At 35.3% G+C, this 25,429-nt stretch overlaps 1 protein-coding gene across 1 annotated transcript in view; it reads right to left on the bottom strand.

Annotated features, from left to right (window-relative positions):
- Window positions 1-13,110: 13,110 nt before the first annotated feature.
- Window positions 13,111-25,429, bottom strand: part of LOC125672565 (protein draper-like) — a 144,200-nt gene continuing 131,881 nt past the window's right edge. Inside the window, exons 7-9 of the mRNA XM_056148324.1 lie at window positions 17,779-17,893; window positions 16,247-16,284; window positions 13,111-16,139 (exon numbers count right to left, since the gene is read on the bottom strand). Coding sequence (XP_056004299.1) covers window positions 15,604-16,139; window positions 16,247-16,284; window positions 17,779-17,893 — 689 coding nt within the window. The 3' untranslated portion in view covers window positions 13,111-15,603. The remainder of the gene's footprint in view (window positions 16,140-16,246; window positions 16,285-17,778; window positions 17,894-25,429) is intronic.

Raw genomic sequence — 25,429 nt, forward strand, 5'->3', positions numbered from 1 at the left:
ATATCCGAGTCTTATGTGTGCACCATTTTCAATCAAAGACTCTCTTTTATGGCTTCAAAACTGAAAAACTAAATTGTTTGGTTTCCACGTGAAACAATTAGAGCCACCATGTCAAAATCTTTTCGTGAGAACTATCCGAAAACCACAGTCATGATTGATTGCGCTGAACCTTTCACCCGACGAGCAAAAAACTTGAAGACAAGAGGAGAAACATACAGCCACTACAAGTCCAACAACACAAGAAAGTATTTGGTTGGTATTGCACCACATGGACATATTCTATTTATATCTAAAGGCTTTGGGGGAAGATCTAGTGATAAAGCAATTGTAGAAGAATTACCGTCTTTGTAATTATGGTTTTGCTATTGATGACATACTCTTTCCCTTGAAAGTGAAACTTAATATTCCAGCTTTTACGAAAGGTAAAGACCAACTTTCAGAAGAGGATGTAACAGAGACGAGATGAATTGCCACTGTACGGATTCATGTGGAACGGGCTATTAGACGTTTAAAAGTGTTCCGCATACTTAGTCAGGTAGTTGCCGTTACCTCTGTTAAGAAACTCAGTGACTACTTGATTGTTTGAGCTGCATTGGTTAATCTGAGATCTGACCTTATTAAAGATGAAGATGAGTAACTGACGGTTATGGTGAACTTTTAAACTCTAGTCAGCTTTACTAATGTTAATCATGCATGCATTAACATATTGTAATATGATATTATGTACAAGTTCATAAACTCTAGTCAGCTTCACTAATGTTAATGATGCATGCATTAACAGATTGTAATATTATATCATGTACAAGTTCATAATGTTATATTTGTTCACAGCCTTGAAATGTCTTAAATGCCAATGTATTTGGACATATATTTGATTAATATTTGTAAATGACAACCATATTTGGAAATTCAGTTTCATTGATATGATATACTTACATTATAGTCATACTACCTGTAGCTCTTATTTTTTGGTGTAGAATTTTGTTGTTGCAAAATTGTGATTTACTGTTTTAATGACCAAAAAAAAAAAAAGGTTTATATTTTTTCAAATTAATATTTGTGTTAGAAAACCTATCCATAGGCTTTTAATGAAGTAAAATTACATTATTGTCTTCCCGAACAAAAATTGATTTCTATATAATGCTTTATATTCAATAGAACCAAAATCCTTATTTTGATGAAATTTTGAACTTAATTTTGATTTCATCAATGAGTATGGTTAAAGTTACATACAAAACTATCCTAATAGCACATGTTTACAACAAAATAAAACTTTCAGATTGAGAGCTATTATAACTTTAAAGTAAATGTCATATTTATTATCAAGATATTTGTGTATGATTAAAGTTAAAGATATTGTGTGTGGTTTTATCTCTTGTTTTGAATATCATTAGGCTGCTTCTTTTAGCCTTTTTATTATTCAACATTTTAAGTTAAAAACTTAATACATGTACATGTTTAGTAATGAATAACCAACACAGATTGGGAAGTCATTTGACTGTATAATTTCAGCAATCGTGTTATCAAAACCACAATCTTTATGCATCAATTTGAAAATTTGATATTTTTTTTACTAATCTTCAATCTGCCGGCTTCAAAGTCATCAACTACTCTCTGTAAAAGTTTGTTGAAGTAAAATAAGCGTAGTCTTGAAATTGCCGATTCACAAAACTGTTGGTCATGTTATACTTGAATGACCTTGTATTCATTAGTTGTCCATATAACACGTTTGCACAACTGCATATGTGTTACAGGCAAAGTTAATTGTATTTGTAGGTAATACCCCCTTGAACTATTATGTTTAACATACATTGTACCATTATCCAAGTATTTCACAACATCATATCTACCAACTGTAAATAAACTGTCAAGTGTCTGGTCATCCTTAAGTATTGGGCATTTTATTTCTAAAAGACACTGTGAACCATCAACATCAGTTATTATTCCATCTGGGGAAACACTTAACCAGGGCTCTTCACATGAAACTATATCACCTGCATCTTCTATATGCAATCCTGATGAACGCAATTGTTGTTTGGCAAGAAATTTCACCTTCCTGGCCATGCTTGGTGAATTTGTTTCCTTTGAAGGAAGGTACAAGTGTTCTCTAATGAAGTTATCACTGTTTGTAGTGTCGCGTATGGGAACTTTGTTCGCATTACTGCCTGTTATTCTAATTTTTCAACTGTTGTGCCACAATTCGGATTCACTTTGTGAAATAATTGCCATTGATATTGATTTGATTTGAGCATCAGTGAGTTTTATGTACCTATTATAAAATTGATTACACATTTTACATGATAAATCACCAACATGCTGTATGGGGTTCAGATGAAGGCTCACATAAAGCTTAGTCTCATTTTCCGTGCACAAATTTACTTAAACGTGTATTTTTTAATTAAAATAATTCTTTAACTTCAGAATTTTCCAAAAAATATTTCAGAGATTGATGAGACACAAACATTGAGAATACTGATTTTGTGTTTTGTGGTTTTCAGCATTGTTGTGTACATCACGATTGGAATCAGCATTTCGCAAATTCTATGGTCGTTATAACGATCTAGTTCGTCAATACAACCTCGCATTGGATCAAATGCTGTCTGACGTTTTTCATATCGATTGTTAAGCCGTTCTTGGCACACTGATTTTGACTGCGGATAACTCCGTTTACCTGATCAGGATATAGGGCTCACGGCGGGTGTGACCGGTCAACAGGGGATGCTTACTTCTCCTAGGCACCTGATCCCACCTCTGGTGTGTCCAGGAGTCTGTGTTTGCCCAACTATCTATTTTGTATTGCTTATAGGAGTGATGAGATTGATCACTGTTCGTTATCTTGACCTTGCATCACTGCCATATTTAGGTTTTTAAAATCCATCTCCTCAGGTACACCAGGCTCCAGGTTTCTCGTTGAGCCCTTGTTTCATTGCATATGTTCATCAATACAGGACGTTCCTGTTGGACCCAACTTCACAGCATATTCAATTTTCAATAGAAGTGCATCTACGTGGCTACACGTTTTACTGTTCTCCGCCATGCGTGAACAGCCACCGGTTAAAATCGTGCTAGGCATGTCACAGAGTACCCATGAATTGTGAAAGTCTGAGTTTACTTTTTGTGACGGGTGCACTTCTGATTTTCAAACAACCCCATTTTTTATTCAAATTATTTAAAATAATTATAACTGTCTAAAGATTTGTAATTTTTCACTTCTTCGCCGTCACAAGCTTAAATACTCAAAATCAAATAATTGTAAATATCGCCGTAATCTACTTGCGGCCATTCGTCAATATCATCCTTCCATTCTTGGTGTTTGACGTCTTTTGGGGACGAAATCAATCGACCCATGTCATTTATACATTGATGTTGTTTCATATTTTACGTAAATAAAAGATCTTCAACAAAAATGGAAAAAGGAAATATTCATATCTAGTGATCAGTCATCCAAAAACTTACTTTGTTAAACAGCACTCTGATTCCACGCACAAGTACTCTGAAGTTGAAATAAAAACATGCTAGAGTTCCTCATTGACAACATCTTCGTAGTCTTTGGTGATCAGGTCTTCCAACAGTCTGTTGGAATTCCCATGGGCACAAATTGTGTTCCTTTGTTAGCTGACCTGTTTCTATATTCATATGAAGCAGAATTTATTCAAAAACTTATACACGAGAAGAAGAAATCTCTTAATTCGACATTTAGATATATCGACGACGTTTTGTCTATTAACAATGATAACTCTCATTAATATGTCGATTCGATATATCCCTGTGAGCTCGAAATAAAAGGCACTACCGAGTCGTCCACTTCTCCTTCATACTTAGATATTTGATTGAAAGTGGACATTAACGGCAAACTGACACCTCAACTGTATGACAAACGGGATGATTTCAGCTTCTCCATCGTCAACTTCCCATATTTATGTAGGAATATTCCATTATCATCTGCATGTGGTGTTTATATCTCTCAACTGATTCGATGCACAAGAGCTTGTTCTGCGTATGGTCAGTTTTTAAATCGAGGCAAGCTACTAACAAACAAGTTGATGGTACAGGGGTTTCAACAGTCTCGATTGAAGTCAGCATTTCGCAAATTCTATGGTCGTTATAACGATCTAGTTTGTCAATACAACCTATCATTTAGTCAAATGCTGTCTGACGTATTTCATACCGATTGTTAGGCCGTTCTTGTCACACTGATTTTGACTACGGATAACTCCGTTTACCTGATATAGGGCTCACGGCGGGTGTGACCGGTCAACAGGGGATGTTTACTCCTCCAAGGTACCCGATCCCACCTCTGGTGTGTCCAGGGTCCGTGTTTGCCCAACTATCTACTTTGTATTGCTTATAGGAGTGATGATATTGATCACTGTTCGTTATCTTCACCTTTCATCTAATAGTTTCATATAGTATAATGTGGTAGTGAGCGTACTATTACAGTTGTATATGTTACCGGTGAATGGTTGCTACGGAGTTCGGTCACGGATGTAATGGCGGCTACGTTAGAGAGAACACCTCTCGGGTGAAATTTTACTAAGGGAAGTAACTGAAAAAGTTTATATATGTATTACTATTACCCTAATGTATTTTATTAATTAGTCAATACATGTGCTAAAATTAAAATGGAATGAATTTCAGGACATACGTCAGTGAGCTCTTTGGCTGTTTCCCAGAAAAGCTTGCCATGGGTCAGTCAATTGTCATGCATGTAAAAGAGACATCACTTTTAGCTTCTAAAACTCTTCCTGCTCCACCATCAACGAATACCTGCACTGCTCTTGCTCCCATCGTGGATAACTCTGAAGGTATTTACATCTTTAAGTTTGACGAAAACATGATAATTTAATCAACAGCAATAATTTGAAAAAGTTGTAATTATTTTACAAATTTCACTTCAGATGAAGCCCTGGCATTGCAACCCTATCTCAGCGATAGGAGACTAATAGACCTAGTACACAGACAGTTACAGTCCCTTCAGATGCCAGATACAGAACATTACTATAAATTTTAACAACAAATGATTTTATTTCTTGATTTACAGTTTGCTGAAAAACGTGTAGTTTAAACCCCATTGTTGTGGGTTTTGATGTTGCAACCGTTTGTGTGTGTGCATTTTTAAATAAAGCATCAACAGTGAATAATGTCAACATGCCTTGAATTAATGCAAGATCATCGGCAGGATGAATTCGTTATGTAGACACTTTGAGGGGGTATTACCCTTCTAAGTATCTCTACATAACTAATAATCTCCGAACAAAGTGCTTTGTCATGCATTAAAGTTATATTAGCTCTCAATCTAAAAATTAATTTGTTATAAAAATGTGCTATTACGATCGTTTTGTACCATAGCCATTGATAAAATCAAAATTAAGTTCAAGATTTTATCAAAATAAAGATTTCGGTTCTATTGAATACAATGTATATAGCATTATATAGAAATACATTTTTGTAAGACAGTGATGTAATGTTACTTCATTCAAAGCTTCTGGATAGGTTTTCTAACACAAATTTGATAACAAAAGTTTGTATACCTTATTTTTTCTGTCATTGAAATAGTAAATCACAATTCTGCAACAAAAAATGTCGACACCAAAAATGAGAGCTAGTGTTACTTTGAAAATGATAACATGAAGAAAACCAAAATTTTAGGACGTCTATGTTTTGAACTTGAAAAAATTCATTTGGTAATTATTCATATACTAATATTATTCTATGATGAATGTTTTATTTACAAAATTAACTAAAATTATTATACTACATGTAAGTCTCTTGAGAGCGGATTTACATAAGTCATTGTATGGCTTGCTTTCCTATCTCTGTTGTTACTCGTATTTTGTAATTACATATTGTCATAAATGCATTGAATAAATATTGTTTAAACTAAACTAATTCTCTTGTCACTTTTAATCCTTGCAGAGAACTTCATTTGCTTCACTAAACCATATAATTTACTGATCTCCAAGGCATATCTTTTGTACTAAAAACTTGGATTTCCTGAAATGTTTATTTCTATTTGGTTTCCTATGGTACAACATACAGAATCATCATCTATAAGTATTGAATTTCAAATTACTTCATTTTACTACAAAAATCCTTCTTTTGAAACCCACATCAGCCAAGAAAAATGGGAGTTGTCTTGTTTGGCACCATGGGATCGCACCTCACTGTAGTTTTCGTGAAGTGAAACTGGGTCTTTTTCATGGTGATCTAGTGCTGCATACATCCCTGACCTAACTTTTCGTAGATCTGATGGATTGACACCTGTTCTTGTTTTTGTTTGTCTCTCTTGACTGAGTACGATGTATTTAAGATTTTCTACCGATTCATATGTTATTTAAATGTCCTCCATGTCAAGTCCTGTAGTTCTTTTCTGGGCCTCTTTCCAAACTGATTTGTACAAATTGTAAATATTGCGTTTGCTAGAGAGATGAAAGGGGTGGGAGTGTTGTTACTAATATTTTCTTTTTCATAGAAAATTCTGAATTCATTTTCAGACAGTTCATCATCTGCAAATGGCTTACTTCCCTTCTCAAATGACTTGTTTTCAAGACTTCGCGTGTTTTACAAAATTGAATGTTATTCATGATCGAGTACTCAAACGGCTTCTGTTTTAAATATCAAGCTATGCTAGATTTGTAAACCTAGCACATAAGTTGGTTCATATTCCGTTAACGTTCCATCCGTCTTTTTTATTGACAGAAGGAATGGGTCTATTAGTGTGGATTGACCCTAAACTCCACTATATAGCCTAAGTACTCCTAGTAAGTATTGATATCACATGGGGGGTGTCTTGTACTATATAGCCTTTAAGTATTCTTAGTGCAAGGTGAAGATAACGAACAGTGATCAATCTCATCTCTTAGTAAGTATTAATATCACATGGGGGTCTTGTTCTCATTACATTTCAGACATGAATCAATGTCATCACATCCCATGGGGATTCGGGTTAGAATAGATCCTCAGTACCCCTTGCTTGTCGTAAAAGGCGAATAAATGGGCGGTCCTTTGGATGAGACCGAAAAATTCAAGCCACCATGTCACAACTCAAGTGTGGCATAATAAAGATCCCTCCCTGCTCAACGACCGTAAGCGCTGTCAAAGACCTAACTTTTGCAGCCCTTCGCCGACAATGATGACGTCTCCATATGTGTGGAATATTATCGAGAGGGGCGTTAAGTAGTATACAATCACAATCAATGACAGTCAACGCCACCGTTTGGGAAGGAACGATAACTCTTACAGTACAAAACGTCCCAATACCACTGTATATTGAATAATTTTTTGTTCAAAAACTATCTTGAGCTTTACTGGATTCCTCAAGATTTTTTTGGCTTAAAAATACATTGTATACCAACCATCTAGTCTTGATTTCACCATTGCTCCCTCACACAAAATCATACTATATATGAAAATTTATGTAATTTCCCAATTTCTATTTATCAACAAATGTAGCGACGATTTTTTTAATGCGAAAATGAGCGTCTTGTGTTTTTGAAACTCAAAGTCGTTCATACTGACAAGACAGTAGACAATTAAATTCCAAATATTTTGTTATTTCAACAGATGAATGTTTCATATACGATATAAAAAGCAGTTCTTGAAATGATATTACTTTCGTTTATATATTGCTATTTATATTTTTCACTTTATACTATTTTATCTGGTTGTAAAATATACAAAGATGATACAAAGATCGTTCTTATCTTATTTTCAAAAAATTCTACCCACCCCTAGCGCATTCATAGGTACACAAAGTGCTCTTGACTTAAAAGCTATATTTAGATTTCATTAACAAAAACAGCACTCGTAACATGTTTTGATAATTGCATACTGTCTAGGGATTTTAGAAAACGGGGCAATATGAATGATAGTAAAGTTCTGACAGATTAGAATTGAGTTTATGGTGGTATTGGACGCCTTCTATGTCAATTGTACAGTCCTTGTCGGTTGATTCTGAAAGAAGCAAACCAGCTAAAAAAATCTGATGCACCATTTCGTTTCACTAATGTTTAGAACGGTGTTTGGGAGAATTAAATTGAAAAATAGTGTAATACCCGTTTAATGGAACTGTAAATGGTTTGAAAATGGAATTTTCTATAGGTTTATTTAGTATAAATGGACTGCATTTTGTGGCAGTAATCATTCAGGAGACTTGTATTGAATATTACATCACTTCACGACCGACTTCGGCAGCGCAACAAACAGAATTATTCTCGTGTGTGACTTTAGCTAATCGCTGAACAAATAACGGACACTGTTTTGTGAAATTAATTATATATTTTTGTAAATGAATTGTGGACTCTTTGAATCGTGTGATTGAGTTTTCCTGGTCGTGGGTTTATTCTGACCTATAACAATACCACTTTAAGTTATTGATTAATAGAATATTCTTTAACGTCCCGGTCGAGAATATTTCACTCATTTGGAAACGTCACCAATGCCGGTGAAGGGCTACAAAATTTTGGTCTATGTTCGGCGCTTACGGCATTTGAGCAGGGAGGGATCTTTATCGTGACACGGGACTTTTGCGGTCTCATCCGAAGGACCGCCCCATTTAGTCGCCTCTTACGATAAGCAGTGGTACTGAGGACATATTCGAACCCGGATCCCCATGGGGTCTAACTTATCGATATGGACGATATACATTTATATGTCTGTAAGAACAATCTACATGTACTTGCATTTCTACACAAAATTGAAATAATATTCTTTCATTTTCAGTTGAATGTTTGAGCGTTTCAAGGAATTTATTTGTGTCATGACGTTCCAGAAAATTAAGTAATATCAAGGGAGCAATATATAGGTTAAATCTTTAAAACTCTTCTCAAGAACCACAGGGCGATGATTACTCATATGACGGTGACTCATATGACGATGCAAGCATTCCGAGGTAGTGCAAATTTAGGTTTGTTTAAATTGTGGTCCCCAGGAGTAGGGTGAAGCCACAATTGGGAATCAAAGTTTTACATGGGAATATACATGTATAGGAAATATCTTCAACGATTTTACAGCAGGGCCATGGATTCTTGTATTGATATGCAAGCATCCCTGTGTAGGACAGATTGAAGGCTCTTCAAATCAAGACCCCGGGGTAGAATACCCGGGCCACACTGGGGATAAATATTTTATATGAGAATATATATAAGAGGAAGTTCACAGTTCTTATCGATCACCAGTGTATTAGCTTAAAAATATCATTAGCAACACGGCCTATAAAATCTGCAAAAAAATTCCTGTTCTGCATATCTAAGCGAAATTGTAATATTCAACAAGATGTGTTCTTAAAACTTAAATGTCCCCGACGAAAGTGTCCATACGGATAAAAGACTTTACATATTATTATACCTCAGTATGATAATTCTATGGAACACGTAATCTGATTGGTCTAGACGGTCACAAGCCAGGGATAACAAAACTTCTTATTATACCTCAGTATGAGAATTCTATGCAACGCGTAATCTGATTGGTCTAGACAGTCATGTGACAGGGAAGACAGAACTTCATATCTCCCTCTCAAACATCATATCTCCCTAACATATTTCCCCTTGGGCAGCTTCGTGTATTTTCCATAAATTTAACGTCAAAGTAGACGAAGTGTATTATAACGTCACAATAAGTCATTCTACTTTCATAGTTCGTAAGGCACAAAATATGCGGATCTCTGATATACAGTTTTAAAATCGACTGATTTTGGTTGATATAAAAACATGCAAGTAAATCAGCATTCAAGGAGAATGGAAATACAAAAACTGGTTATCATATCACTGTTTCGCTGTTTGTACCTTCTATATATACGTTGACGGCGCGATGTTACTGTTAGGGCGATCTCAGCTACATACATGTACGATGTATAGATGAGTAAACTCCAATCTCAAACAGAATTTTGTGGTCTTGCTTTGTTTCGGTATAATAAACACTTTATTGCATGAATGTTCGGGAGATATGAAGATTTATTCACCCAAGAAAAATCATATTCCCCCGGGCGTTGCCCTCGGGGAATATGATTTTTCTTGGGTGAATAAATCTTCATATCTCCCGAACATTCATGCAATAAATGTATAATATCTCCCTCTCAAACATCATATATCCCTATCATATTTACCGCTTGGGCAGCCTCGTGCATTTTCCATAAATTTAATGTCAAAGACGACGAAATGTATCGTGACGGCACAATAAGTCCGAGTCATTCTACTTCCATAATTCGTAAGGCACAAAATATGCGGGTCTCTGATACACAGTTAAATCGCCTGGTTTGGGTTGATACAAAAACAAGCAAGTAAATCAGCATTCAAGGAGAATGGTAAAGCAAAAACTGGTTATCATATCACTGTGTTTCGCTGTTTGTACCTTCTAATTCGTTGAGGCGCGGTGTTACCGTTAGGGCAATCTCAGCTACATACATGTACAATGTATAGATGAGCGGACTTCAATCTCAAATGCAATTTTGTGGTCTTGCTTTGTTTCGGTATAATAAACAATTTATTGCATGATAGTGAGAGAGATATGAAAATTTATTCACCCAAGAAAAATCATATGCCCCTCGGGCGTTGCCCTCGGGGAATATGATTTTTCTTGGGTGAATAAATTTTCATATCTCCCTCACTATCATGCAATAAATGTATAATATAACATGTTGACTCTCACATGACCATGGAGGCACATATATCATCAGTGTGCAAAGGTGCCTTCATCCACCTTAAGAACCTGAGCCAGCTGAGGAGATATCTGGACAGGGAGTCGCTGGAATGTGTTGTCCATGCCTTCATAACAACAACAACACCTGACTACTGTAACTCTCTTTATTACGGTTTACCATCAAAGGAGATCCAGCTGATCCAATCCATCCAAAACGCTGCAGCCAGAATCATCTCAGGCACCCGCAAATATGACAGCATTACACCAGTACTACACTCCCTCCAATGGCTGCCAGTTCAGCAAAGTCATCTTCAAGACATTGGTGTTAGTGTACAAAACAGTCAACATCATGGTTCCATCCTATCTGCAGTAACTCATTATGCCCTATGATCCCTCCAGAACTCTGCGGTCCAGTGATCAGAGCCTACAACAAGTGCCATTTACCACCTCATCTGTGATTCAAACTCGAGCTTTTAGTGGCCCTAAACTGTGGAATGATCTACCGTAAGATATCAGAAGTGCTGCTAGTCTCTGTATCTTTAAATCTAAAGTAAAGACTCATCTGTTTACAATTCACCACAACTAGCCTGTGCAGATGAAATCTAAGTCAAGATTACTATGTTGTGCAATCATAACGGACTCCTTATCTTCACCTACTAATCATTTGTTCTTACACAACTTATTTTACTTATTTTATTGTTATTTAAATAGCGTTTAGAGCAATGTGGATTTTACGCTTTACAAAATAAATTTATTATTATTATTATTATATTATGTAACATTAACACTATAATGACTACTTTGGACCAGTCCTAGATTCAAAACCCTGGGGTTGCGAAATACTTCCTAAATGTGCTTTAGTTTTTATACAGTATCAGCAATCTTAAAGAAGTCTTTCAAATGCTAAAGGCAATAATGACTATAATAATTTTGGTAGAACCCCATCCTGGGGATTAGGAAATTTACAATTTTAGTAGGTACTTTCCTGCTCTGTTGGTAGAGCACCTGACTAGATATTTTAAGGGTTTCAAATCTTGAATGGTAATTATGACGCTTTATTTACCATGAAGAATGTATTAACAGTTCTGACACCATGTGTCATGTTGTGTATGGTCCACTTACTTGATATCGAGAGGACAAATGAACTCGGAGATGTTTCTACTCCTACATTCTTTTTAATGAACATGTAAAGATGCGTATCAAGGGAGCATTCATTGTAATAGTGCGATAAAATAAGATTGGGAGCAGTTCTTAATGTCAATACACAGTATATGGAATACTGTCACAGGAGAGTTGGGTGAAATATTCCAAAGGGTGTTGTTAATAGGTATAAATTACCTCTTTCCTGAGTGTAAAAAAGAAAGAGCATGACAAAACCTTGGGTAGTCTCTTCTCTAGGGAGAAATAGATAAGAGATGAAACCATATTGCTACTGCGGTCTCCAGTGCGCTTGACCTTTGGACCCCTAATTCGATAGGGAACATCTTCGTCTCATGGGTAGCCCATATGTAAGGTGAAGATAACGAACAGTGATCAATCTCATAACTCCTACAAGCCATATGTATAATATGGTGACTATAGGTGGAAAGAATAACGCTTTAGAGCCTGGAAACCATATTGCTACTTCGATGTCCAGTGCTCTTGACTTTTGGAGCCAAATTCGACAGGGAACATCTTCGTCCATGGGTAGTCCATATGTATGATATTGTGACTGTTGGTGGAAAGGAAAACGCTTTAGAGCCCGGAAACCATTTCATCTACAGACGGACGGAAGAACAGTCCTATTCCAGTATACCAGTTGAGGGGGTATAATAATGATTCAACCTGGTTATTTAATAGATTTATTATTCCATATTTATTGTCGTGTCTAACATAGCTGCGCCCCGACAGAAACATTCAGTTCAATGTCTGTTATCCAAAATCGACCTTCAGTTTTACCCGTTATCCATGAACAATCTGCTGTCCTACTGTAAATGAATTCTTCATATGCTATTTAAAATTAACTCATTAGTTATGTACAATGCATATGTAGATTTATTTATAATGTGTTATTTGTAATTATTATATTTAATCCTGTAAACAAATTCCTTGTCTGTTATCCATAAATAACGCAGAGTTCTGCTAATCAATCCATCGTCCGTTGTCCTCTGATAACGTACTGTCCAATAAATCAATACATTGTCCGCTAAATTCGAAGGAATGTTATTGTTATTTCTACTTCATTTATTCAATCATCGTGTTTGCAGCTGTTTCCTATCTATAGATGCTACTTTGATTTATAACCACTAGTACTCTACTTGTATTTGGAATAAGTAGAATATAGTATGATTTACTTTATAAATATCAACATTGAAGTGCTTAATTTCAAACGTGCCATTGAGCAGGATTTCAAAAGTGTTGAACTTTAAATTGTTCCCTGTCAATAGAGAATAATTTGTTCCCGTTTCCTTCTTTTCTGAAAATCATAACGTCAAAAACGCTTAAACATACTTTAATATCACATGTTCATGAAAGTGTATATTGAATTTAACGGACACAACATGTAGTGCATACATAATTTGTTGATGGTGTTTATGCTATACTGTAGATTTCTGGAAAATAAACTAAGCACAGGTGTCTACAATTTCCAAATACAACTTCTTCTCTGATGGCGACATACGACACAAGACAAAAGAAAACATAGTCATATCGATGAAAATTAATATACCTTAATTAAGATACATGACTTTTATTTAAAGAAATGATAAACAATCATAAAAATTTGTTATGATAAATTTCCCAAATTCGAACACATCGCTTCCTGGTTTCAAATGATATCTACTATGTACTTGTATATTCTGAGGAAATGTGATGACAAAGTGGAGCTAAATATAGACACACCATCATAGATGCGCTTTTCACATCAATTTTGTTTAGCAAACAAATTTTCGACACCGGCTGGCACATACACGTATTATGAAATAAATAGATAATTAACTGAAATGTGCCATTTCACATCATTTAGTTTCTATTTCAAGGTTCCGTATAAGTCGAAACTGCTTTTCCTAGCTTAGTTTCAAGCCCCCGTGACTTGTCAGTATCATATGCTACATGTAATGCTATACATGGAATTCATGAACATCTTATTGTCAAGATGGACGTTAAACAATAGACAATCAATCATGAACATCTGTTTAATAGCCTGGACTGCGATGCCATACCTTCTAATTCATAAGAATTAGATCACAACATTGCTAAAAAGGATTCCAGAATGTGTAGAATAATTTTCTATTTGCTGGAAAGGACACGCAATGATTCAAATATTTCCTTTAAAGATTCGCATCCGAGTTTTGTTGTACAGTCAATTATTTCTTTAAAAATACATTTTTAATTTCTACAAGGAAGGGTGCCTATGAAAGAATAAACAACACAGCTATTGATTGGTTGTATATTGTTTGATGTCCCTCTCGACAATCTTAAAAAATAATTACGCCTATGTAGACGTTGGCGGTGAAGGGCTGGAACATTTCGGCCTATGCTCGGCGCTTACGGCCTTTGAGCAGGGAGGGATCTTTATCGTGCTACACCTGCTGTGCCACGGGACATCGGTATTTGCGGTCTTATCCGAAGGATTGCCCCATTTAGTCGCCTTTTACGACAAGCAAGGGGTAATGAGGACCTATTCTAACCCGGATCCCCACGGGCATAATACAAATATTAAAAACAAGTTAATACTAGTTAGTAGTATATTGAATATAATGACCTTTTTGCTCTATAGATATGAGATATCATGTAGCATCTGCATATGTATGAAATCTCTCTCTCTCTCTCTCTACATATATATCACTAAAAACCAACAACACTCAACATCCAGATAAGAAGTCAAATGAATAAAGATGTATAAAGCACTAATAATATAAACGTGGTTTAGTTTTAGTGTTACTTTGCATTTTCAATAGGTTTTCATTTCTATGTAAATATTCTATCGTATTGAAGAAGAGATAGGTTGTCCCGAAAGTTTGACATTTTGATATTGTTCGTGTGGTTGGTCATAATATTATTGATCAGGTAAATGGAGTAATCTGCTGCAAAAAATCAGTATGTAAAGAACCGCCTAATATGTCAGACAGCATTCCACCTAATGGCATACTGTATTCGTAAGTTAGATCGATATAACGACCATAGAATTTGCGAAATACTGTCTTTAAACGAGACTGTTAAAACACCAGTAACATCAACTTATTTTCAGTACCATGTCTAGATATAAAAACTGACTATACGCAGAACATGCTCGTGCATATCGAATCAGTTGCGAGATAAACATCATATGCAAATGACAATGGTATATTGCTACATAAATATAAGTTGACAATGGAGAAGCTGAAGTCATCCCGTTTGTCATAAAGTTAAATAGTTAGTTTGCCGTTCAAGGGGTATGGACACGAGTAGAAAATTTTGTTAATTTTTTCCTCCACCGAAGCTCTCCCTTTGAACCGTGCTGATAGTTGAGTCATGTGGCAAGTAGACATAAACAAAGATTATGCCTTGTTTTGAAAATGAAAAGTTTAGATGTCTCAAATATATTTTTGCGTCATGTTTTGAAATGTAGAAATTGTTGCTATGTTTTATACGAATCAAACTATCATATTAATCAAATAACTGCATAATTTGTCTACCAAACTCGTGTACATGCCCCTCAACATGTATGTTAAATGAAATGTTCAGGTATGTAATGCTACAAATGTAGCAGGTGTGGAAGTGTCTTTTATTTCGAGTTCACTGGGATATATCGAATCGACATCTGAGTGAAAATGAGTATTGTTGATAGAAAACCCCCATCGATATATCAAAATGTCTAGTTGAAGACCATCAATTTTATAGTATAATCATTAGACCATGTGGTAATCTTGCTTTACTTTGCGGTCCTGATAAAATGATGCATACATTATCATCAAATGCATGCAAGTTGTACATGACCGCATTCTAATGTCAGTCAGTATTTCTATCACTGAGTAGCCGAGAAGATAACTCTTTGAGGAATAAATGCCTAGAATTGACATTTTCCACTTTTCCATCGTCTTCAAGAACTATCACATCATCAGTATCAGCAGATTGTAAATGGACATCGGTTTCGTCATCAGGTTTAGAAGATCCTGGTTCTTCACTCCATTGTTTTATCGCTTCAGATGGTTTAAAATAAGAGTATTTGCTATTACGATCTGTATCTCTACTACGTAGAGATGAAAACCTTTTGCGGTTTGGAAAAGATTGAAGCACATCAGTTGTTGAGGATATATTGCATGCAAAACCTTTAGTATATGTGGAGGAGGCGTCGGAGTAACACCGGATCAGCTGGTTTCGTTTGACGGGTTCTTCATACCCAGTTACACGGAGGGTTAGCGTATTATACACCCCCTCATCGGTTTCGTCATCGCCATGCTCCGATAAAGAATCACCAGTTTTGTCACATGGATGATTGCTAACAGAAGATGTCGTCTGCTTATCGCATGTACCACGTGCTCCACCTTGGTATAGAGGAATATCATTATGAAACAGAGCACTGAAATGAAATCAATATTCTACTCTATTCTTTTCAATAATACGGTAAAATATGGAATATTGAAAGTAATACCAGCGAAATTCTGTGCCACGGGCTTCATCCTTCTATAACTGGAAAATATAATGGGACGCATTAAATTCATATAACTTTGCAGTAGTTATTTGGAAACAAATGTTCTATGTGCCTGACCTATAATACATAAACGAAAGAATTATAATCATTAGTGTAATTTAATATCTAAAATATATCCATTTCAAATTTCAGGAAACTTTATATTTATTTTATATTTCAAACAACATTTCGAGACTAAGTAGGTTATCCTGCAACATACACGAAAACAAGAACGTTGTTTCTATTCTGCTAAAGCTCAGAAATATACCGCCGATCGTTTTCGTATATATGTACCGTATAAGTTTTAGGAATTAGATCAATGAAAAGTGAAGATAACGAACAGTGATCAATCTCATAACTCCTATAAGCAAAAACATTTTTAGATAGTTGGGGAAACACGGACCCCTGGACACACCAGAGGTGGGATCAGGTGCCTAGGAGGAGTAAGCATCCCCTGTAGACCGGTCACACTCGCCGTGAACCCTATATCCTGATCAGATAAACGGAGTTATCCATAGTTGAAATCAGTGTGCCAAGAACGGCCTAACAATCGGTATGAAACACGTCAGACAACATTTGACCCAATGATAGGTTGTATTGGTGAACATGTAACGTCATGGCAGTTTCTGAAACGGTCTACATTGTTTTTTGCTGATGAAAAAGGTGAGATGGTGGGGGTGTCATAAATTAATTTAAAAAAAATTCAAGTATATAGTTTGATTGATTGATTGATGTTTTCCGCCACACTCAACAATTTTTCAGTTATCTGGTGGCGCCCAGTTTTTTATTGGTGGAGGAGAGAACCCAGATACAATGTACCTGGGAAGAGACCGCCGACCTTCCGAAAGTAAACTGGGAAACTTTCTCACTTACCGGCGCGAGCGGGAATATATAGTTTGAAGTTAACGGATTATATCAATTGCTTCGAATACAGTTCAAGAAAAACTTGTCTGTGCGTCGCCATGTTTACATGTGTATCATTATCGGAATGCAGGCGATTGATTTATACTGAATGACAAATGTTCTACAGTCATTTATGAATTCGTTTTACAACATATACTGATTGATTTTTATGATTATAAAATTCGATTATCAAGCGAGATACGTGTATTAATTTTCTCATATTCAGTTAATACGATTGAAGGTATATCGTAAAATAATGACCGCGGTATTCCTTTGATCTTTGCAATAGCCGTCTTAGAATTCATATTGGTATACGATATAAAATTATTACAATGTACAAGATTTCAAATTGTGAGAGGGGTTAGACGGACCACTCATGTACTCCCTATATAAATACAAAAGGAGTGTAATAATATACATGTAATTTGTATTTCAACAAAGAATGGATACAGTGATTTTCAACCCAATTTATCAAAGTTTATTTCTAACAATACAAAAAAAACCCAAAAAACTAAACCTCAAGAAGACGAATAAAACCCCCAGAAAATACGTCCCATTCAAAGACGGGCGTGTAACAAATATTGACTTACTTTCGTCTAATGTATTGACCAACACAGTAGATACAGAAGAAGAGGAGAAATGCCGAAATGATTGGAGCAAGCGTAACCACCAAAGTATGATCCCCACTCTGCTGGTCATGTGAGCCTATTGATAAAAGAACAAGGAATTAATTTTTCATATGAAAGGTGAAGATAACGAACAGTGATCAATCTCATAACTAAGAAATAAGATATTTTGTCGTGGTGTGAAAGTTTGTTTGTCATACAGTGTATGATAAAAACCCAATCTAGAATATCCGAAGGGATGGGTAACGGTATTTCGTATCTTAATATGTAGCCTAATAAGATTAACTTATTGGAATTTTACGACATTTTACGAATGGAATATGATCGATTTTGAAGCGTATTGGTGGTTCCCTGTGGTCTTACTAAACAGAATACGCTAGTGTGATAGAGAGCGCTGGAAACATTTTAGAATTCAATGCAATTAAACCACTGTTTGTAGTTGTTGTTAGTTTAGTTGAACATGATAAACATACATCTGGAATATAGTGTTTGTTTTCATTATTCTAGGAAATATTTCAATTCATCGTTTCAAATTGCAGTTTACCGTTTGATTCCGAGTTTTAACATGTACATATTTACATAAAAATCCAAATTTTCATTGCCATGCTTTTATTTAAAAAAACAACAACAACAACAACAAAAAAAACAACAAAAAAACAATTAAACAAAGCATCAATGAATAAAAAACGACCAAAAAGGGGGCTTTCAGTGACCCTACCCCCCCGGTAAAACAATCTTCTGCGTGCTGAGTGTTGTAATCCTTGACACAGGGCACCTTTTAACGTTCTAACTGGCGGACATAAAAGTTAAAAATATTTAAACCAATTATTCTCTTACACATTATACCTTTACTAGGTCATAAAACTAACAGTAGATGAATTTACAGAATATTGAATTTTAACAAAGATAAACCAACTGGACAAAAACAAAATATGGGATAAACAATTTGAAATGTCAAATGAAAAATAGAGAAGAATTCATAAGAATGTTTTTATGTACACAAAAGATGTTAAATTACAATAGTTACAATATCGAGTGAATCATAGAATTTTATCTACAAATACCTTTTTGAAAATGATTGAGAAATCAGACAACGATCTATGTACTTTTTGGGAGTTGATGTTATCAACTCCTTTATGCAGTCACTCGGCTCCAAGTGGTGTGGACCTTAGCACTTCTGTACAAGCAGATGTAATGTTCAGCACTAGCAGCAAATAGTTCGTAAACCGTTTACGTATTACACGTTTAAATATATAATTTCCGTAAAATTTACTTTTCTAACGCCCATCAATTGAGTATGTGAATTGAAAAACGACCAAAATATCACCAGAAATACAATCTAATGTCAACAGCGATATTTCACACAATTCAGAAATTCCTACACGCAGACAGAATATCACTGATCATAATACAGTACAGGTCTAAAACACGGGCCCCGCGGACTTAAAGTCCACGCTTTGAATAGCGCGGGCCTAGAAAAAAGTCGGTATCTTTGATTTTGCGGTCTCTATAACAGTTAAATTGCGTGGACATTTCAAATTCAAAAGATGTATATACATGTACACACGTATCCACAATCGGGAAATTAAACGATTGGCAATAAAAGTAACGTAAATTGATTTGTGTTAGCGTCAAATTGAAGTGAACCAAAAATAACGCGAAGCACACATTCAATGTTAGAATTGCTGCATTCCTTGTCCACTTCAATGATAAACCTTTTCAGCTCGACAGTAAATTCATTTAATCATTTTAGTATGGAAACAACCAGTCAAGCAGTTCAAATTTTTCCAAACTTTCATTTGTAAATCGCGACCATGTTCTCAAGCAGCAAGCGTCAGCTGATTGACAGATAGAGCACGTGTACTTCGTGCATAACAATAGAAATAAAAACAAAATTGATACATGTAGTGAATAAAATGTCAATTTAGTTTTCCGTCGCTAAATAGATAGATTAAATGATTTTTCTAGATTCATAATGGTGAAATAACTTTCCATAATACCTTATTAATTAATATTCAATTGGCCTTTTACATTACTCATTGTGTAGAATTAATCACACTCTCTCTTGAAGCTAATGGTATTCGGAAACCTCGTCTCGGTTTGTTTTTTCGTTCTAAAAATAGTGGGCCGCGACAGGAATATATCAACATAACACATTCTGTTCTTTGTTGGTAGTGAGGTTAAATCGATGCAATTTAACGGCGTGAAGAAATTATTGCGCACCAATTTGTGATGCATTAAATCCATAGATCATCAGTAAATTTGAAATGACCATTCTTTTCAGCTGGTAGTTGCTATTCCGATAGGATTTCCGAGTGCAGATTTTTTCAACATGTCGCCAGGTGAATTGCACACCTTATTCATCTCTTATGATCACTGTTCGTTATCATCACCATTTCACATGTGCAAAATTAAGATCACATAGCTATTTTTGTATATTAAATAAATTGTAGCTATTTTACTATCATTTGTTGATTCTTACGAAGTCATGTGGGTCGAGCTTTTCCTAGATGGTTTGCATAGAGCTCTAGGAATCGAATATCAAATTTTAGGAAGATCATACCCAATTTTAAAAATAAAGGCTAAGTAAATGTTTGAGGTTTAAGTACAAGTTCTTGCACTTTAAGCAATGAAAAAATGTTTAGTTGTGTAAATCATGAAAGGCGAAGATAACAAACAGTGATCAATCTCATAACTCCTATAAACAATATGTCAAGCGTTCAAAGAAGTTGTAGAAAAAAATATATTAAAAAATCAGCACAAACCCATGAATTACTGAGTTATGTGTGGAGTTTGTCAAACATGTTCTTGTACTAGAATATTGATGTAGTGACATATTTTGACCCAAAAAAGAGTAAACAATATGTTGATATAGTAAAATACAATCCAAACAAAATGTTAACTTACCAGTATATACTAGTATATGTAGACACAAATAATTGCGCGTTGATTGTTATGAAACACAATATACGTTTTTGCGTAAGTTTATGACTTTAGGATGTAGTTTTTGGAATAATTCTCAATCCCAGAAGCACCTGGTGCAAATCTACATAAAATCAACTCCCATCAGTGCTTTCAGTACTTTGATTGTTTAGAAGGGAGCGAATATCCCACCATGCTTCCTTTTTAGTATTATATGTATTTGTTATTAATTTATTTTCTTCTTAAGAAGTGAGGTAAATGTATATTCAATCAATAGTTTGTTTAAATGCTGTATATTTTAATAACAGTCTTGGTATTGCATCATGCATATGATTGATTGTATATTGTTTAACGTCCCTCTCGAGAAATTTTCACTCATATGGAGATGTCATAGAACTAGTATGATAATTATGAACTCAGCCAGTGTACATTGTTTATTTTTTCCTACTTTTTTTTTTTTTTTTTTTTTTTTTTACTTCTAGTCTTTGTTTAGTATGAAAGGTGAAAACAACGAACAGTGATCAATCTCATGACTCCTATAAGTTATACAAAATAGATAGTTGGGCAAACACGGACTCCTGGACACACCAGAGGTGGGATAAGGTGCCTAGGGGGAGTAAGCATCATGAATGTCTATCCGTGTGAATGTTTGATTGAAAGAGTGGAAATTCTTAAAAACCTGTAACCTTGGTCAGGTTGGGTTGTAAGGGTTATGTAAACACATGACTATATACCTGAATAAATGTTGTTCCAATCAAAGAAAAATTGTTCCAATCAAAGAAAAATATCTACCGGTAAACAAGTAAAAAATATTATATTTAAGCAATTGTTTAATAAAACTATTAAGACTTTTCTGTAAAAATCGCATTGTTGTAAAAATTGTATAATAATATTATTGTCAATATTTGTAAAAAGTTTTGTATTGATTGACATGATTGAAAAGTCTATTTCGAATGGGCGAAACATCACTACATTTTAAAGGGAAGTGATTTGTGAGTATTGGACAGTTACACGATCCACATTCAGGCTGAAGTTCATGTTCTGTTCATGCGGTAAGAATTTGGAATGATCGCAGTGGGTTTTTTCAGTACTTTGGGACTGGGGCCCTGGCCCTTACAATTGGGAAAATAAACGACAAAACAAGGACTTTGGGAAAATTTATTTTTAATGAAAATTTGTGATATTCATCAATCTTTAAGGTATAAATGATGCACAACAACCATGCTTCTTATCTAATAAATACCAGTACTGTGATAGTGTCCATTATACCAGAAATCACGAGGTTTTCATCACCGGAAGTGACATAATGGATAAAGTTTACATAATATAAACATTTTGTTCAGATACGTCATACAAAGAATTTTCAGAATTTACGATTGGGAATTTTAAGATCAGAGTTTGGGAAAATTTCAGATGGGACTGGGGTCGATATCCCCCCCCCCCCCATAACACTGGATCGATGGATTCGATACGTATTCTTGAAATGATACTTCGTCCTGGCGTTTCTAAACAAAGATGCACGGCTTGTTTAGTTAGATAGATTGACTGATTTACGTCCCGTCGAGGATTTTTCACCCGTATTGAGACGTTACCAGCTATGGGTGAAGTACCACAAATTTAGACCTTAAACTTAGCGCTCAGGATTTACGTCTGACTTAAGATTAAAGATACGTATTCGTAAAATGGTATTCACAAAATCGTGAGTAGCCGCAAACATAACTCACGAATTATTAAATGTACGATTGCACGTTCGCGTGGGCAATGTATATTTTCGCTTCAGTCGGAAACAGTAATTATAACGATATCGTCTGACGTTCTGTAATTTTGACTAAGTTTGTCGACCAAGAAACAGCGGAAACCAAATTTTTCTGAACTGGAGATGGGGGTGTTGGTGAACTCTGTTTCCACCAATCACAGCGTTCGTTAACCAGTGCGAGGAAAGCTACAGCTTGACAGGAAGTCACTGACAAGTAGGATTTTACTGATAATGCGTGTAAACTATATACATCAACAATTTGGTACTTTGTAATGCTCCAGTTATCACCCCTGTTCACAATTTTCTGATTACGTAAATTGTGCATGTGCCAAGCAACGAACAAGGTACGGTTTGGGCATATATAAGCCCCGATTTCCAAAAACTTAAACGTGCAGGTGGAAGGATTTCATTTGTATGAATTATCATTATATTACACCTAAAGACCAAAACATATGAGATATTCGGTGCACGTGCGCGCATATGTGATATGTAGTGTTTAAAACCACCACAAGGAGTCCCAAATAGGCTACATTGTATTTTTACGTCTGTTAATCACAAAACGTAGAAAAATGTAATGCCTCCCCAACTGTCGACCGCAGTTGAATATTCACATAATATTTTTGGTATCTAAATAAGTATATTCTGCAAATATAGTCAGCCTTCAATGCACAAGAGATGTGGCTAAAGTCAAGAAGAAATGGCAGGACTTGCAGTCAGCTACCAAAAAAAGGAAGGGGAAAGGAGTAAAAAAGATGATACAGAATGGGGGTGGTCCATTGGACCATCCATCAATGTACCTGTAGGATTTTTAAAAGCATGTTTCAAAAAATGATGAAAATTCATGGAGAGTCTCGACCAAGGAAGGTAAAGTGGTATAAACTAAAACATAGCACATCTCAAAATAAAAACAAAGAGGAAATGGCGGAATTATTCATTTGGATTGTCAAATTAATCATCATTAACTAGCTAACTAGCTTTCTTCTTTACCGGATGTGGAACATGTAAAACTTATACGGTACCAATTTTGATGCACCAGATGCGCATTTCGACAAATAATGTCTCTTCAGTGATGCTCAACCGAAATGTTTGAAACGAACATCTAACACCGCCAGGTTCATTTAAAATTCCAGTAATTACAATTGAATTTATTGCAAATGCAATTATCAAAATGGCACCTTCGAAAGCCACAGGTATTAATGGTTTGTCTCGCAGCAGGGTTAAGGTGTCCCGAGTAAAGTTAAAATAATCATCATAAAATGTACCTCGGTGCACTTCATACTATATGACGTCACAATATAAAAGTACGTCACGACGTACAGGTCTATAGTTGTATCGCGGGGAAAATGTCATAATATTTTCTTGCTATTTATTGCCGTTTTCTAGTGTTCAAGCTGTATGTGTTTTAATCTGTTTGTCAGATGACCAACTCCCTAAATTTCTTCAATAATATATAAGTCTCATATATTTATATATAATATGTGAACGAAAGACTGTAAAGTAATCTTTACATCACTTTGTGACCTTGATATCGCCCCCGATGTGTATAGTCATTTAGAATAAAGAAAACCAACGCATGTACATATCGACTCGTTACAGGTGAAAGATGACGATATTTTATTTCGACCTAGGCATATTCAGAAAGGTAACTAGTTGCAGATTTAGGATTTTGATACGGAAGGTACAACATTTTGCCTCGTTTAGATACGATTTGGATGTGAATGTGGAAAATGCCCAACATTTGAGTTGAGATTATGGTAATTGCTATATTTGAGAGGATATTGTACCGATCCGTATCACTCTTTAAATTTACCATAGTAATGTCGACATATCAAGCCCAAGCTGCAAATGATTTGAGTGCATCTTTCACCTGGAACGAGGTGATAAACAACTAAACGTCTAGCGGATAAAAATAGCTCTACGTCACTTGTATGACGACGTAATAGGTAAGCAAAGGATTTCCCCAGTTGATACGATGTTTGTTAATGTATTGACAAACGATTTTTACTAAAAATATGCGACGCTTGAAAGAATTTTACTTTTATATGAATATGCTGTTATTACTTGTTATTCTACCCGGGACACCTTAACCCCGCTGTGCTGTAACACTCTTAAAGTTGTCATTTAATCATATTGGTGATATTTTACATTTTATTTTTAACAAATCCATATCCTCATGCACATTTGTGGATGCTTGGAAAAGAGCTAGGGTAGTCCCATTGTTTAAAGCAGGTGATGAGCAATTGGTAAATAATTACAGACCAGTTTCTATTTTACCAGTTGTCAGTAAGATTATTGAATGACATGTCTTCAATTCCTTTTATGAATATTTATCCACAAACAAATTAATTACATATAGTCAATCTGGATTTAGGCCAAGTCATTCATGTGAGAAGGCGTTGAATGGTCTTACTGATAAATGGTTCAAAAACATGGACGATGGAAGGCTTACAGGGGTTCTGTTTATTGACTTGCGTAAGGCCTTTGAGCACAGACCATGGATGATATTCCTTCCAAATCATACCGCCAGTTCCTTAAGCTCAAATTTACAAACAAAGGAATAGATGCCGTCAACATAAGCAAAATTCTTCGTCATAAAAGGGTTCAGTCGTGTATTCCAACTTATTTCAAGTTCAAGTCTAAACCCTGTATTTCCTACAGCTATACTTCTACTATTGCATCCAAACTTTTTAATTATAAACAAACTTTGCAGTGCTTAGATATAGACCATCTTATACGTAATCCACCAACATGTTCTTGTTCTTCATCTTCTTTCAATTATAGTCCAGTTGGACATGTCATTACTGGTGATGTTGATATAGTTGAAAATGAGGACCTCAAATCACATATTCTAAAAGGTCCTAAATACAGAGAACATCGGTCTTTTAATTGGCGACAGAACTTCATCTCTATTATGAATTCTGTCGAAGATTATGTCAG

The sequence above is a fragment of the Ostrea edulis genome, chromosome 9 (genome assembly GCF_947568905.1).
Source record: "Ostrea edulis chromosome 9, xbOstEdul1.1, whole genome shotgun sequence".
NCBI lineage: Eukaryota > Metazoa > Mollusca > Bivalvia > Ostreida > Ostreidae > Ostrea > Ostrea edulis.